Source organism: Palaemon carinicauda, chromosome 30 (genome assembly GCF_036898095.1).
Source record: "Palaemon carinicauda isolate YSFRI2023 chromosome 30, ASM3689809v2, whole genome shotgun sequence".
NCBI classification, from domain to species: Eukaryota; Metazoa; Arthropoda; class Malacostraca; order Decapoda; family Palaemonidae; genus Palaemon; species Palaemon carinicauda.
Window position 1 is genome coordinate 17,227,232 of NC_090754.1, and position 17,806 is coordinate 17,245,037.

Genomic DNA, 17,806 nt, shown 5'->3' on the forward strand with positions numbered 1-17,806 from the left:
ATTAAGGTATTATATATGTCTAAATTCTAACACATATAGAAATGGTGTATTTTGAATAATTAAAGAAAAAATTGCAGGACATAGCTGAAGGTCCCCTTGAATTATTTTTGTATTTTTTTCTAATAATCAGTAGTATTTTTCGTATTTTTTTTTTATGAGCGGGCTTGGTTTTTTAATTATCTCTGGGGTATAATGCGCCACTTGTATTTGTGCAATGCGCCATAGGTTGGCCACCCCTGCTCTATGGTAATCTCGTGTTACCTGGTACCTTGTTGCTCCCCCTAGAGAAGCACATTCGGTCCCGCCCACCGTATAGTCATTTTTGCTTTGAGATGGGCTACAGATTTGGTCGTCGTTAGGTGTGACTTAGCCGCCTCCTAAAGAAGTTCTCCTTGAGCTTCTTCAGCGTGGGCCCCAGAGGGATCCTGGTCTTGATGCTCCTGTTGTTGCCATCTCTTCTCTAGTCCATATGCTGGTTGGTTGTGAAGCTCATCTTTCGCCTTCCCCTGTTCCAGCCCGTGTTGTTCGTGACCCTCGCACCCATCCTCTTTTCGACGTCCTGCTGACGAAGTGTCTTACCATCATCCCTTGAATTCATCTTCCAGGGATCATAGTCCCCTACGTTTGTTTTTCGTCAGGCAACGCTCTATTTTGCGAGAGGCGGGTATTCTTATTTTCTTGCTCATGATTGTATTTCTCCTTGCGATCATCACTCGCTGGCTCGTGCTTGTCCCTCAACATATCTGGATCGTCATTCACCAGCACGTGCTTAACTGACCGGCATGTGGCCCACGCTCTTCTGACCATAGTTTTCCTGCTGATCATCCTGCTGATCATCGTTTTCCAGTTGCAGGTTCGCCTTTAGTTCATCGTTCTTCAGGACGAGACCTTCCAACTCGTCGTTTGCCATCTTTTCACTCCAGGCGCTCTCCCACCAGACGACTAAAGCGCGCATGTCTTTGAAACTGCAATCTCATGCTCATTGATCGCCATTTCCACCTCGCTGATTGCCGACACTACCCTCTTCTACATGTCACTCCCCATCTCACCGCGTTAATTGCCATCACTTTGATGTGATGCTCTCCTACTTGCAGATCTCCTATACTACGTTCCCCAGTGCATCACTTGCCATAGCGATGCTCTCTTGTCATTAGCTCTCCAGCAATCCACCCTCCTTTAAAACAGCTTCCTGCACGATGCTCCTCGATGCCTCGCACGCCAATGTTTTAGTCGTTACCTCATCACTTTGCAAAAGTATCTCCTTCATGACACTCGCCAATGTGTCGTTTTCCTTCGTTCCACGTAATTTTTTGCTGCTCTCCTGCTTCATGATTATTTGTTCGCTTGCTCGTCGAAGGTTTCAAAGTGCTTCTCCTTGTTTTCCATCTGGTCTTAGATCTTGTGCCCCTGCTTGTGAATTAGATTTGTTCTGTAACTGGAATACAAACCACGCTATTTGATAGGGGTACTATTTTCGGCATAACTAAAATGAGGAGCCATTAAAATTTAGTGAGGATTAACTACCCACACCGCTAGTGAGGGGGGTAGTTGAGGGTAGCTTGATACTCCGCCCTTCACACACCTGTGATTGAGTTCACTTTGCTTTCGGCTTGGATGCTGAACGGACCTTGCCACTCTTCATCCTCGCCGTATATTGACAGCCATTAATGACTAATTTTTTTTTCTCTTAGTGTATGTTTGTGGAGTTGACTTCTGTGACTATGCGCACCTGCCCTAAATTCTACGGCTGCCCTTGTGGGACGTTTATGTCAGCGGTAGAGACAGATCCTCTCACCCTTTGTCCTGTATGCAGAGGTCAACGGTGTGATAGTGTAAATAAGTGATATGAGTGTAAGGAGTGGTCTTCCTCCCTGTGGGGGAGGTTTGGGCGACGGTGGAAGAAGTCTAAGCGGGATATTTCTCCGAGAAAACCCAAGGCCTCTTCTGCCTCAAGACCCTCCTCCGAAGCTCCTACTTGTTCGGCCTCGTATGAGAGACCGTCAAGTAGTAGCATAGACAATGTTGATATCGGCCAACTCTGGTCCTTGAAAGATTGTGTTGTTTCCCCCCTAGCAAAGCAGCCCCACCTCTCCCCCCGGGTGAGGCCTTGTCACTAACCCCCTTGTTTCAGATTTGGTCTTCCTCGGGTTTCACGGGTCCGCCCTCCAAGTAAGCTTTGCTACAGCTCATGCGAATGGGTACTTTTGTTCAGCATTCATCGTCGCTGTCAGAGGTAGATCCCCTGATCCTCATTGATGTTGTAGTGTCAGAGGTGCCATCCTTGATCACATCCGACTCCTCTGCCCCACCAGACTTTCCAGCGGTTGCTGCTGACTCAGTTTCCCCCGTTCCTGAACATTCTTCGGGGGAAAATCAAGTCCAACCCTCTGTCTCTCCTGCAAGTGTTTCTCTCCCTAGTGGGAGTTCATAGAGACTGCTCTTTGGAGGACTGCTGCGGCGCATGGTGAGCTTGTTGATCCAACGCCCCCCAGAGGGCGCCTTCATCGGAAAGCTCGCCCTCCACTTCGCCTTAGAAGTCTCCCTTCATCATCGGTGAAAAGGCGCCTCTTTGGTATGTCTGCTTCGTCTTCGCAGCCGTCCCCTGCAGAGGAGCCTCTGCTGCAGTCATCGGACCCTCAACCATTGACCGTCACTGCTCCTGCTACTATTCCTGTGACTTCGATCATGTACATCTCTGAGGATCGTTTGTGATACCCATCGATGGATGCTCGCCCTTACAAAGGGCACATAACAGTTCTTGACCATCCACTCTTCAGACCTGCCGACCTTCCATCACCGTTTCTGTCACCGGTAAAGCCTCTTGAAGCTCTGTTAAAGTGTGCAGCTGCGTGCTATTGCCTTTCGCTCGCCAACCTAGAGGACATAAGCGCTCACTAGCAGCTCGTCAGAATTCTACAGCACTTTGGCATGCCCCTTCACTTGCTCGCCCTCATAGATGGCAGAAACATCATGCGCCTGTGCCCAGACGCTTTTTTGCGCGTGAGCGCCCATGTTCGCCTGCGCATCAACGCTCTTTTGCCCGTGAGCGCGCCATGCGCCCGCGATCGCCTGTGCATTAGTAATCTTCTGCGCACCCTGCGCCTACGTTCACACCATCTTTTACGCGGCAGAGCCCACGACGTCCTGTGTGCCAGCGCCAGCGCAATACTGCTTGCCAGCGCCATCCTGCTCGCTAGCGCCCTCCTGCTCGCCAGCGCCCTCTTGAGCTACAGCGACCTCCTATGCGCCAGCGCACTCCTGCGCGCCAATCATCTCCGCGCATCAATGCTCTCTGGGCGCCATTTCTCTCCTGCGAGCATGCTTATACTCAACTGCGCATAAACGAGTTCTTGAATGCCATTATTCTCCTGCACCCCAACACACTGCAGGTAAAACAACACGCGCAATCCAGCTCTCTTCTGCGCGTCAGGTCTCCGGTGCGCACGCGACACCACTCGCCTGCGCGACAGTTTTCACTAGCGCACGCACTCAAATTTTCTCCAGCCCCTGCCAATATTCTCTCACGCATGCCTGCCAGCAGACACAGGCGAACATGGGCGCTCACACGCAAAAAAGCGTTTGGGCACAGGCGCATGATGTTTCTGCCATCTATGAGGGCGAGCAAGTGAAGGGGCGTGCCAAATGTGGAAGTAAAGCGCAAGGTACGTGAGGCAAAGAGGGCAGCTGACCTGAGGTGGGGTCAGGGATTAGGTCATTCATATGAAGAGAAGTAGTAGTTTTGGAAAGAAGTGAAGAGAGTAAGGAAGGCTGGCTCAAGAATGGAAGAGACAGTGAAAGATGGAAATGGAAGGTTGTTAAAAGGAGAGGAGGCAAGGAAAAGATGGGCGGAATATTTTGAAAGTTTACTGAATGTTGAGGATAATAGGGAGGCAGATATAATTGCTGTTGCAGGTGTTGAGGTGCCAGTGATGGGAGATGAGAATGAGAGAGAGATTACAATAGAGGAAGTGAGGAGAGCACTAGATAAAACGAGAGTAGGAAAAGCATCTGGTATGGATGGTGTGAAAACAGATGTTGAAGGAAGGGGGTGTGACTGTACTTGAATGGTTGGTGAGATTGTTTAATATGTGTTTTGTGTTGTCAATGGTACCAGTAGATTGGGTTTGTGCGTGTATTGTACCACTATATAAGGGTAAGGGAGATGTGCATGAGTGTTGTAATTCAAGAGGTATTAGTTTGTTGAGTGTAGTTGGAAAAGTGTATGGTAGAGTATTGATTAATAGGATTAAGGATAAAACAGAGAATGCAATCTTGGAGGTACAGGGTGGTTTTAGAAGAGGTAGGGGTTGTATGAATCAGATTTTTAGTTAGGCAGATATGCGAGAAATATTTAGCAAAAGGTAAGGAGGTGTATGTTGCGTTTATGGATCTGGAGAAAGCATATGATAGAGTTGATAGGGAAGCAATTTGGAATGTGATGAGGTTATATGGAGTTGGTGGAAGGTTGTTGCAAGCTGTGAAAAGTTTCTACAAAGGTAGTAAAGCATGTGTTAGAATAGGAAATGAAGTGAGCAATTGGTTTCCGGTGAGAGTGGGACTGAGACAGGGATGTGTGATGTCGCCGTGGTTGTTTAACTTGTATGTTGATGGAGTGGTAAGAGAAGTGAATGCTCGAGTGCCTGGACGAGGATTAAAACTGGTAGACGAAAATGATCATGAATGAGAGGTAAATCAGTTGTTGTTTGCGGATGATACTGTACGGGTTGCAGACACAGAAGAGAAGCTTGACAGACTAGTGACAGAATTTGGAAGGGGGTGTGAGAGAAGGAAGTTGAGTTAATGTGGGTAAGAGTAAGGTTATGAGATGTACGAGAAGGGAAGGTGGTGCAAGGTTTAATGTCATGTTAAATGGAGAGTTACTTGAGGAGGTGGATCAGTTTAAGTACTTGGGGTCTGTTGTTGCAGCAAATGGTGGAGTGGAAGCAGATGTACGTCAGAGTGAATGAAGGATGCAAAGTGTTGGGGGCAGTTAAGGGAGTAGTAAAAAATAGAGGGTTGGGCATGAATGTAAAGAGAGTTATATTTGAGAAAGTGATTGTACCAACTGTGATGTATGGATCGGAGTTGTGGGGAATGAAAGTGATGGAGACAGAAATTGAATGTGTTTGAGATGAAGTGTCTAAGAAGTATGGCTGGTGTATCTCGAGTAGATAGGGTTAGGAACGAAGTGGTGAGGGTGAGAACGGGTGTAAGAAATGAGTTAGCGGCCAGAGTGGATATGAATGTGTTGAGGTGGTTTGGCCATGTTGAGAGAATGGAAAATGGCTGTCTGCTAAAGAAGGTGATGAATGCAAGAGTTGATGGGAGAAGTACAAGAGGAAGGCCAAGGTTTGGGTGGATGGATGGTGTGAAGAAAGCTCTAGGTGATAGGAGGATAGATGTGAGAGAGGCAAGAGCGTGCTAGAAATAGGAATGAATGGCGAGCGATTGTGACGCAGTTCCTGTAGGCCCTGCTGCTTCCTCTGGTGCCTGAGATGACCGCGGAGGTAGCAGCAGTAGGGGATTCAGCATTATGAAGCTTCATCTGTGGTGGAATTGTGGGAGGTTGGGCTGTGGCACCCTAGCAGTACCAGCTGAACTCGGCTGAGTCCCTGGTTAGGCTTGAGGAACATAGAGAGTAGTCCCCTTTTTGTTTTGTATCTTTGTTGATGTCGGCTACCCCCCAAAATTGGGGGAAGTGCCTTGGTATATGGATGGATAATCTAGGGTTAAAAGGATAGCATTTTTATTGATCTAATGATAATGTTTAATATTTTTTTTTACTGAAAGAAAGAAAGAATTTAGAAAAAAAAATATGCCCCTTCTGCCTGCATGTGAAGATTATTTTCAGTAATAAATAAAGTGTTTAGTTAATGTTCTAGTTTATTTTAATTAATTTCCAATATATTGCAATAATATTTTGGTTAAAAAAGCCCATTTTGATAAAATTTGGATACTTGAAAAAAATATATAATTCTTAGCATGTGTACCACATAGGGTACACATCGCTCATTCAGAGAGTCCCCTGTGAACCATATGTGGAGCACATCGCAGTCAACATGTTAAGATAGCATTTGTGGTATAAACCCAAGAATGAAAGGTAGATATTCCGGCCTTTTTTTATTTTCTTCTCTCAGGGGGTCCTAACAGCCACACCTTTATAGAGCTGGAATGGACGAATAATGCTCAATAGAGTGCATTCTCTTTATATGGGTTGTATAGAAGTGTCTCCATAATTCTTTTTGAGAGGAAGAATGGAGAAATGTATACATTCCCATTAATCTTATAGATGCATTAAGTTGGTCACACTATCCATTAGGATTGAGATTCACTAAAGGCTATTTTCGAATAAGGGATGTTTTGCCTAACATCTCGGAACTTGTGTGCTCGTGTAGTTAGTAGGAGGTTGAACGGTAGTTGTTACTTTCGCTCCTCTGTAGGGCCAAAGTACATTAACCTTCCTCAGGTCAGAAATCTAGCCAGTTTGGTTATATAGTAATGCTTCACAATATAAAGTTCATCGCTTCCGAAGATCTGAATGTAAAGGATGGTCAGAATTAAAAAAATCTCATGCAACATGCATAATGAACTAATTGAACCACTGTGCTAGAGATTAATATCTAGATCAGGAATAAGAAATGTAATAGATCGTAATTTTTCCTTCGTCAAAATCCCTTTTCTTGGTCGACCTGTGGCGGCCGGTGAAAATGTACCAGAGATTGCCTTCCAAGCCCAAAAATAACTAGTAACCTAATGCGGAGAGAGAAAAAACACCATGTAAGGAAAACTATATATTATTTTAGGGTAAGTAAGCACAAATCATAAACTAGCCAAAGGACATAGTGAGCGGAAGGCTAAATAAACATGATAACAAGGAAGCCTCCGAGTATCAGAGCACAATATGCAACAAAACTGACTTGGCTAAGAATAACCCAACACTAAAGTTACGGTAAACACAATAATAGTTATAACTATACTAACTAAACAGGTAATAAACTTAGGGCTAACGAACCACCAAGGAGAGCGGTTGTGATGCAAGTGGTGGGTAGGAGGGAGAAGAAAAGAGATGGATGAAAGGAAGAACAAGAGATCACTGGGGAGAGATAAGGCTCCCAGCTGCAACCGTTGCGTATTTAAGGGCCTGTAAGTTCTTTAGATAGTGGCGTTTGAAGACCATTGGAGATTTCCAACCCGTGTACTTTTTAAGGTCATCAAAATCCATATTTTGGAAGTAATTGATGGAGGTAGCTACTGACCGGATATCATGAGCATGGGGAAATGATTCCGGATTAGCTTGCTTAATGAAGTAAAGGATCTGTTGCCTGATGCCTTGAATGGAAATAGTACCTCCTTGTTCTCTGATAAACAAAGGGGCCAGACGAGCGGGTGGCAGTTCTAGCTAAAAAGGCCCTGAGACTAGTGACTGGACATAGAGAAGTATCTTGGAGAAGAGGGATAATCTTCCAAGGGGACCACCTATTTTGGGGGTCCTCATTTTTAGCTAGGAAAGCTCTGTCTGGAGAAAGAAGTACTTCACCTGAACGGAGGAAATCTATGTTTTCCGAGTTTCATGAGAGCTGCTAGTTCTGAGATTCTAGCACCCAAGGCCAAAGCTGTTAGAAATAAAGTCTTCCAAAGAAGAGTGATATAGGAGCAGGATCCGTTGTCTGTGTCTGACGCAAGTTTGAGGACATCATTCAGAGACCAAGAGACCTTCTGAAGGCGAACCGAAGGGCGAAGCCTAGCACATGCTTTTGGAATAGATGAGAAATAGAAATCCGCCAGGTTAATGTTGAACCCAACCAGGAAGACCTTCAAAGCTGACTTAATGGTGGTTATAGTGCTAGCTGCTAGGCCTTTGTCAAATATGGACCTAAAGAAGGAGATGGCTAAATTAGGAGTCATAACAGTATGGTCTGAACTCTTTAAAGAAATCTGCTAGTTTCTTAACTGCTAAATCATATTGGCGAATTGTAGAGTCCCTTTTGTCTGATTCTATAAAGAGGACATTATCCGGGTCGATGTTCGCATCCTTACGAGCCGCAAACTTCATGAAATCCACAAAGTTGGGGTTTTGGCTATCCTTGAGGAATCTGACACAGTCCGAGTTTGGACCACTTGTGTCAGTTTGGGGAATGGGATCCGGAAGGGACGGAGTTTCAACTCGAGGAGGAGAGGAAACCAACTGCTCTTTGGCCAGTGAGGTGCTACTAAGGCCACTGCCCCTTGGAAGGAGCGTAGTTTGTGTAAGACTTTCATTAGAAGATTGACTGGAGGGAAGAAGTAGATCATCTTCCAATGGTTCCAATCCAGGGTTAATGCGTCCATGGCATAAGCCCGAGGGTCCAGGTTCGGGGTCACATAACAGGGGAGTTTGTGATTCAGTTGGGTCGCGAATAGATCTACCTGGAGGTCCGGAACCAGCCTGAGTATCCACCGGAAGGAATTTACGTCTAGGGACCATTCTGACTCCAGTGGTTTCGTCCTGAATAGTGAGTCCGCTATCACATTCTGGACTCCTGCTAGGTGAGTTGCTGACAGGAACCAGTCTTTGTCGGCTGCCAAGGCGAAAATAGTGACCAGGATCTGATTCAGGTTGGGTGACTTGGGTCCTCCTCTGTTGATGCAGTGTACTACTGCTGTGCTCTCTGAGACCACTCTGATGTGGGTCGACCTCGGAGGAGAGATTCTCTTCAGGGTCAAGAACACTGCCATGGCTTCAAGAACATTGATATGGAACTGTTTCATGGTGGGCGACCAAGAGCCCTGAAACATCTGATGTTGGGAGTAACCCCCCCAGCCACTCAGACGCGTCTGTATGAATTGTCACTTGTGGAGAGGGGAACTGTAGAGGAACCGATTTGGGAAGGTTCCTTCGTTCGGACCATGGTTGTAGTCTCATTTTTAAGACAGGGAATCTTCGAGATTTTGTCTCTCAAAGGTATTGTAGCTCTCTTTCTCCAAACTCGATTGATGTCTTTGAGTTTGGCTTTTAATAGGAGATCGGTTACTGAGGCAAATTGGAGAAGGCCGAGGATTCTTTCTAGAGCTCTTCTGGAAACCTGTTTGTGTCTGAGAAAGTTCCTGACCTTGGAAGCTATCTCCCTTACCTTCTTGGGAGGAAGGGAGAGCTTGTGCTTTGAAAGGTCCCACCGAATGCCTAACCATTCGAAGTGGCTTGATGGTTGTAGGCGAGACCTTTGGAGATTGACTTGGAATCCCAGTTTGGCGAGAAATTGAATTACCTTCGTCGCAGCTCTGTTGCATTCCTGGTTCGATTGAGCCCAAATGAGCCAATCGTCCAGATAGGCGATGATCTGTATCCCTTGGTTTCTGAGTTGTTCTAACACTGTCTCTCCCAGTTTCGTGAATATTCTGGGAGCAATGCTGAGACTGAAGGGCATGACTTTGAATACAAAGGCTTTCTTGCCGAGACGGAAGCCTAGGTAAGGAGAGAAGTTTCGGTCTACTGGCACATGATAATAGGCGTCGGTAAGATCGATAGAGGTGGTGACGGCCCCACGGGGAAGTAAGGTCCGTACCTGAGAGATAGTCAGCTTACGGAACTTGTCGCAGACGATGTAAGAGTTTAGTTTTGACAAGTCCAGAACTACTCTCAACGCCGACGAATCTTTCTTCGGAACTGTAAACAGGCGGCCTTGGAATTTCAGCGATCGAACCTGTTTGATCGCTTTCTTCTTGAGTAACTGTGGTTTACTCTTTCAGGATGGGAGTGGGTCTCTGGAAGGAGGTCACTGGTGGAGGTGGAGATCCCTGTGACCATTTCCAACCCAAGCCCTTGGATATTATGCTGTGAGCCCATGGACTGAAGGTCCAATGGTCTCGAAAGTGATAAAGTCTTCCTACCGGGAATACATCATTGCGAGGGAGTGAACCTAGGTCCCTTCCCTCCACAAGCACCCCTTGCTTTAGGTCCACCTCGCTGGAGGAACTGTCCTCTACCTCTGAAGCTTCCTCTCTGGTGTCCACGAAAGGAACCGGAGGATTCGTAGCTAGGGTTGTATGCAGGAGAGGACATCCAAGTGGGGTTGGGCTGTGCACCTGGGGGAGCAGTGAGGTAGACTACTTGCTGAGGGGGAGCCGGTTGCTGAGAAGTCGAAGCAGAGGAAGACTGTGTCGACGAGTGACCCCGGATTGTCCTGTAAGGAATAAATCTCTGCTTCTTTTTGAACGTTTGTTTTTGGGATTCGATCTTCCGTTTAGTCGAGAGGCCCCACCTTACTTGCAAATTTTGGTTTGCCCTCGCTGCGTCCTGAAGAACTTTATCAACTTCGTTCTGAGGGAATAGGTTCTTACCCCAGCAGGAGGACGCTATCAGCCTGTTCGGTTCATGTCTGATAGAAGCCTCAGACAGAACGAATTTCCTGCAGCTAACCCGAGCCGACCCGAAGTTGTGGAGGTCCACTTGATAGGACAGGAGCAGGTTCTTAGTGAAAACCCTGAACAAAGTTTCCGTGGGGTAAACCGAGGCTAGGGACTCTATGGAGGTGATGGAGCGGAGGGACCTAGCCAGCCTATTACGGGCCTCGAATTCAGTCTTGAGAAGACTCTCGTAATCTGGGGAGCTTCTCGGAAAAAAGAAAAGAGGCACAGTCTGGGTCTAACTTCCCCACCGTGAAGGTAGAAGACGCGTCATCCCAGGTGGCAGAGGTACTCGGAATGAGCAATAAGGTGGGGTCCGTCTCCTTGAGAGCCGGCATGGTAGAGCCTTCCTTGATGGCCTGTATTGTCAGCTCTTTGACTTTGTCTATGAGTGGTAAAGAAATGGACGATGCCGTCGTAAAAATAGTGAAGGCACCTTTGTGTGGGGTGAGCTTGGAGTTATTACACCCCCACTGATGAGTTCTGGCCCAGATAGCTTGGGCCTGCTCTTTTGGAAATATCACCGTTTCCTACGGTACCTTGTCCATTCGCACCAATGCATGCTCCTTTAGGCGTGCTAAGCTATTGAAAGGGAATTCTAGCCCCGGGGGGGGTAGAATTCTAGGTCCTCTAGAGGGCGGTTGCCTATGCCCTCTAGAGTTAGGGAACCATCTAAGTATGGGGCATGCAAGGCAAACCTCCAAGGGTGGTTTTTATCGAAGGGAGGTAGCTTTGATGCGTTTCGGGCTGAAGGAGGAGGAATCTGACATCTGGAGCGGATCAGAGTAGCTACCATATCTTTTAGCTCCGTCATAGCCCCAGACTGTTGTTGAATTTGCTCCTTGACTATATCCCTGATCAGGTCGACAGGAAAGGAGGGTACCTGAGAGCCACCCGTTGATGATGCCTTGGACTTGACGGACTTCGACTTCTTAGAAGTCACGGTTTTATGGGGAGCAATAGGAACATCAGGAGCAGTCGAGGGTCCGTGGACTGGTGACGTCGATACTGGCAAAGCTGAAGACTTATAGGTACGTAGTGGCTTCACCTTGGGTCTTATGGGGACGGAGGTATCCCGAGGGGAAGCCGTAGGCCTATCAAAGCTGAGAAAGGAGCAGGTAGAAGAAGGAGTAGGAGATAAAGTTTCCACCAACTCGACACCACTTACCTGCTCTTCCAATGGCTCGATGTCGAGATCTAGATCTGCCACGTCCACCGGTAAAAGAGGTTCATCTTCCGCGGAAATGGTTGCTCTGACTTCATCAATTAAAGGGGCAGCTACTTCCGGAGAGACTACTGCAGTTGTAGAGCCTGCTGAGGACCATGAGGCCATGTCTCCATCGAGGAGATAGGGTGCGCCAGACGGAGCATTCCTGCCGAAGCCTGACACCCATGGACGAAGAGCAGCCCTTGCTGACCGAAGAGAATCATCATCGGCCTGAAAGAGTTGAGGGGATTAGTGATGAAGGAGAAGAATTGTTCTCCGAAATACTCTAAATTAATTTATCGCCAAAAGATAAACAAGGAACAAAACGAAAACCAACTCACATCATCGTTCACGAGTATTGAGGACAACTCGTAACAGACTGTGCACGATTCCGGGAACCAGATCATATACGGGGCTTGTCCGGGCTCCCGAATAAAGGAGATGGCGCAATGCGCATGCGAACGACAGAGGTCATGTCCAACGGGGTCGTTGAACGAGGCGGGGCAGCCCTGGTCAGCACAGCGGACCTTCTGTAAAAGAAAGGGGACATAAGTCTGGATGTTCCTTGAGACTGGTAAGGAATTAAGATCTACTAACAGAGCCTAGATATAATGAAGTAAGTGTCCATAGGAGTTCAGTGACAGAGCCGGAGCTCCTTATTAAAATATGCTAAATATAAAATGTTTTCTGCACCGGAGTATGCCGGAGCAATCGAAATGGGTCCGAGTCACTATAAATATTATTACAATAAGAATAAATAAACTAATGAAATCTGCAGAACCTCCGACAGGGTCGGGGATCCAGTGACAGGCCCGTAATAAACAAATAATAAAACACAAGCAATAACTAAAGGCTAACATTATTGTAAGCGTATTGATGATCTCCGGTGAAGCCGGAGGTCCGGTGAAAGGATCCAGATTAATTCAGTTGTGATTAATGATGAATAATTTGTGAGGATATGTCCTTGGCCAGGGACTGGGTGCAATGGGCCACCGGAGGATGAGGCCCTTCCAGAGGGTCGCATTCTAAACAATATATAATTATAGTTCCAAGCTCATTGAGTATCCCTCATGGCGGAGTAGAACTCAAGGCAGAGTGGTTGAATGTTCAGATCCTACTCCCAAGCCGTAATGGGGAGAGGACGGAACTATGAGGGGAACAGGGGGAATCTTAAGGATGGCTTAAAACAATGACTCACAGGAATCGGACCTATTAATAACGCTATTTATATCAATAGTAACCACAAACTAAAATAACTCGTAGATATAGTATACCCGTAGAGGGAGAGGGGGGAGGGAGAACCCGTTGATCGTATAAAACGGAAAATGGGAAATCCGCTTCACATACTCGAGGTTAAGAAAGAAAACGAGAGAAAGGGTAACTCGTGACTGGGTACAGAAAATGAGAACTCCATGCTCTCTCTCTCTCTCTCTCTCTCTCTCTCTCTCTCTCTCTCTCTCTCTCTCTCTCTCTCTCTCTCTCTCTCTCACGTAAATTGATCTTTTTTGTTTAAAATTTACATTTACATTTACGTACGTAAAACAATCTCTCTCTCTCTCTCTCTCTCTCTCTCTCTCTCTCTCTCTCTCTCTCTCTCTCTCACGTAAATTGATCTTTTTTGTTTAAAATTTACATTTACATTTACGTACGTAAAACAATCTCTCTTTCTCTCTCTCTCTCTCTCTCTCTCTCTCTCTCTCTCTCTCTCTCTCTCTCTCTCTCTCTCTCTCTCTCTCTCTCTCTCTCTCTCTCACACATTGTTTTCCGGCTTTGCTACGTACAATATGTACTGTACAGTACTGTATGATTTTATATAGATACGGTAAATTATATTTGTAAGGTAACATATTTTGTAAATGTTTTTACTGTAAATACTGTACTGTATTATTATTTATCACTATCATCATGCGCGTTAAATGCCTTGTTTGTTCTGAGCGTGGTTGTTTACTGAGCGTACAGTACTTTATGACGCCGTCGTTTCAGGCGACGTCATAAAGAAAAAAATTTCATTTGGAAGTCCTAAGAAAAAAAAAAGTAAAACATTGGTAATAAAAAAATCAACATACTGTATAATCAATATAATCGATGCAAAAACTAACCTATACATGTATGTGTACACTAAATGAGTTTGTTTCTTCATTATGATCAGAGATGAACGTAAACAAAACATTGGTTGCCATTTTTTATCGTGCTTTTTAGGTGTTTAGGAAACGCATGATATAAAATCGCCTTTAATATTTGTGCCTGTTTTAGTTTAGGGTGCTGTAGTACATGCATTAAGTGTTCTGTACATTAAAGGGTAGTTTGTTAACAGTACTACGTACAAGGGAAGGTTTTAAAAGTCCGAATATACATGTTAAATAAATAGGTAAATATGATGTCGCTACTTCGCGGAATTTCACCTATCGCGGCCGGGTTTGGAACCTATCTACCGCGATAAACGAGGGTTCACTGTACTAACACAACTTACGATACCAAAAATAATTTTGTTTGGCTTTTCCTAAATCTGTATTTTCCATATTTAATTTTCGTGATTACTGCCTTCTTTCGTTATCACTTTGAGTTTCCTTTTGGCCAATTTCAGTAGTATTGAGGGCTTCTCAAATAGATAACTGCTGGGCTCCACAAGGCACGAGAAGAGTTGGAAGATCCAGGCCTACATTGCTGAGGACCATGAAGCGCAAAGTAGGAAATGATGAATTGAGAAATATTGAATTAAAAGCTCAAGACAGAGACGACTGGCAAAATCTATCAGATGCCCTTTGCGTCAAAGCATAGGAGGAGATGACGATGATGATGATTTTTTCGGCCTTAAAATATTTCTGAAATGACTTGCAAACATTAACCTGCTCAAGAAGACATTTGTAAACCTTTTCTAGGCTTCTCTTTTCTACATGAGTTGCCACTCTATGGTAGGCAGCTAGATGCTCTTTAATTTCTATTGTCAGTGGGTCATCCTTCTCCTTTCTGCCAGAGAACTGTTCCTGAACAACGTTCAACCTCGGATTGAGCAACAGGTTCAGGATCGTCAACTTTTTTGCCATCTGCTTCAGCTTGCCCTCTCTCTCTCTCTCTTTCTCTCGGTTTATACTCCTATTCAAGTTCTCGGGTTTGTATGTTGCAAAAAATACAAGTTGTTAAAACCTTCAGAATCTTGAATATATATATTTTATTTTCATTCTGTAGTATGTTCAATTTTCTTTACAGGTGGAATATATGCATAGTATCTGGGTGGATTCACCCGAACTTGATGTTCCCGGAAAATTTTCACCTGAAGATTTTTTTATGAAAAAACATCCTATTTTCGAACAACTCGAAAATACAACGTACAAGCGACGGGTGGAGTATGACAATGAAGAAGCGTCTGTTGAAAGGCATCCGAAAAGGCCCAGGAAGATTGAAGAATACCTTGGAAGGGGGGAAACAAAACAAAATAAAGGCCCAGGCCGGCCAAAAAAGGGTGGAATTAAAGGGCTGGAAAGGCCAACGGCTGTAGTAAAGGAAGGGCCTGTAAGGTCAAAGTCTGTGGGAAGGACTGAAAAAAGAGGCCCAGGTAGGCCAAAGAAGGTTGAAAAGAGAGGCCCAGGTAGGCCAAAGAAGGTTGAAAAAAGAGGGCCAGGTAGGCCAAAGAAGGTCGAAAAAAGAGGGCCAGGTAGGCCAAAGGTCCAAAAAAGAGGCCCAGGTAGGCCAAAGGTCGAAAAAAGAGGCCCGGGTAGGCCAAAGAAAATTGAAAGAAGAGGCCCTGGTAGGCCAAAGAAAATTGAAAAAAGAGGGCCTGGTAGGCCAAAGAATACGGAAAAAAGAGGCCCAGGCAGGCCTAAGGAAACTTTAAATAAAAGGCCTGGAAGGCCAAGGGAAGTAGGTAAGAAAGTGGCAGGTAGGCCAAAAAAGAATGAAAAAAGAGGGCCAGGTAGGCCTAAAAAGATAGAAAACAAAGGGCCAGGTAGGCCAAAAAAGACCACTTTAAATAAATTAGAAGAAATTCAGGTGACGAGAAAACAAGGAAAAAAGCGGGCCAGAAGTGTATCTCAGGAAACCGAAATCTTTTCAAGTAAGAAAATAAAAATGGAAACATCTGCTTTATGTCCCAGGAGAAAGAGGCCCAGAAATGTCTCCGAAGAAGAACACTTCATTTCTGGGAAAAAAATCAAAGTGGGGACATCTGCTGAGGTAGGTACTGTAATTATTAGTTCTATATTATGACTTTTTGGCAACAATATTAATCGATACAGGTACTCCTCATACAATGATGAGATAGGGACCGAAAAAGCAGACTTTTATTGAAATGGCCATAAATCTAATTATTCTCCTATTTTGACTAGTATCCTTAATTTCAGTCATGTTATAAAACACAAATGCCTTTAACGCTTTCTTTTACAAAGTAAAGAGTATATAAGCTTTTTTTATTGTTTTAGGATGTAGAGGTTATAGTAAAGCTTTGTTTTTTATTTGTTTGTTTATTGGCAATGAATAGCCTGTCTTTTGGTCATGAGACCCATAATCTTTCAGTCATATCCTTTAGGCAGTATAGCTTTTCTATATTTACACGGTATATTGAAAATTTTTTTTCTCTAGTACAGGATAAATAAAAGCTTAAATTTTTGTTTTCCCTGTAGGTTTTCAAGGTTTTCACATGTAGGTTAGGTTTGTTTTGGTGACGAGTTTGCAATATTTTCTCAGCCCTTATTTTAAACAGTTTAGATCTTCACAAAAATTTATTTTTGTGTAGTACTTGGTATACAAGTCTCTCTATCTACCTATCTCTTCATACATTTCTCTGGATTTTCTTACCTACTTCTCGCTACCTCTATCTTTTCATACCTTTCTCCCCTTCAACAAATAAAATCTTAGTTTACGAATGAAATTAACAGGACAAATTCATTAGTTGTAAGCAATTTTTTGCTTCAGGTTAAAAATAAAAAATACTACTATTAAAGGGGGCCGGCCGGCTAATGTCCTTTTTGTAAGGATAGGACTTGACATTCATACCACTTAATAAGTTACCTGGGACGTCTCCAAACTGCATAGGATTTTTGCCTCTGACCTTTGGTTTTGTGATGGGGCAATTTATCTAGAAAATTTTTTTTTTTTTTCAATTTCTATCTCCACCCTTGAGACTTTATATTATAAGACTAGAATTTTTACTAAAATAGTTTTTTTTTTTTCTTTTTTTGGCTAGGTATGAAACTTTTCATTATAATAAAAAATTAACCCTATATTTCAGAAAAAAAGAAATAAAAAAATATGAAAAAATTGGAAAAAAGGTTTATTTTATTGTTCTACGGTGTCTTTTCAAGTTACTCATATAAAACAAATTTCAATGTTATGTCTTTGAAACTAAGGGAAATTATAGAATAGAAGGTAAATAAGTATAGGTTTGAGATACGGAAGTTTGAAGTTTTTCCTTGTATTTTTACAAAGACAATGATATATTATGAATTTCATGTTCCTTTTAGGATATTAATAAAGTTATTTATCATAATTTAATCATAAATGAAGATACCCTTGCTCAATATCTTGCTTCTTTAGGTGAGATGGTCCTTTCTTCATCATCGTTTCTCCTTTATTAAAAACGCTAAATTTGCCGATATTACCGACTTCTGAACTCATTATTTGAATGAATTTTCTTCTTGAGTTAGCGAGATGTTGGAATTATCTTTTACTCTTTGAAATGATTGAATTCTTGCCAAAACAAGAAAAACAGATGTAGAGAAGAGTGAATGTCAGGTTAAACACAAACATGCACTCAATGTGAGGTTTGTGGTAGGACAGAAACGCCTAGTGTGTAATTTACCGTGTGATACATCGTGGAATCTATACAGATGCCATTGCTCACAATTTGTTTGATATTAAAATGTAATGATTATCGAAAATTACACTAACAGAGGAGATACTGCATTATCTTGTAGGGGAAAATGTATTTGGTTTGAGTCAACTTATACTAATTATCCTGTAACTGTCAGTAAGAGGAATTTCAACAAAATGTTTTGTATACACATTCTACGTTGCCATACGATGCTCGGTGAATTTTTTTCAAGATTGTGTGTTTTTCGTATACCTCTATATTGGCATTCATTCTCTCTCTCTCTCTCTCTCTCTCTCTCTCTCTCTCTCTCTCTCTCTCTCTCTCTCTCTGTGTGTTAGTATTATATAATATATACATTACTAACATATAGCAGAAGAAACCAAAATCTTAGTTTCCTTGAGAATGATTAA

The 17,806-nt window shown here is 43.8% G+C and overlaps 1 protein-coding gene across 1 annotated transcript in view; it reads left to right on the forward strand.

Annotated features, from left to right (window-relative positions):
• LOC137623410 (neurofilament heavy polypeptide-like) overlaps positions 1-17,160 on the forward strand; it is a 49,602-nt gene extending 32,442 nt beyond the window's left edge. Inside the window, exons 2-3 of the mRNA XM_068354242.1 lie at positions 14,798-15,760; positions 17,047-17,160. Coding sequence (XP_068210343.1) covers positions 14,798-15,760; positions 17,047-17,160 — 1,077 coding nt within the window. The remainder of the gene's footprint in view (positions 1-14,797; positions 15,761-17,046) is intronic.
• The last annotated feature ends 646 nt before the right edge of the window (positions 17,161-17,806 follow it).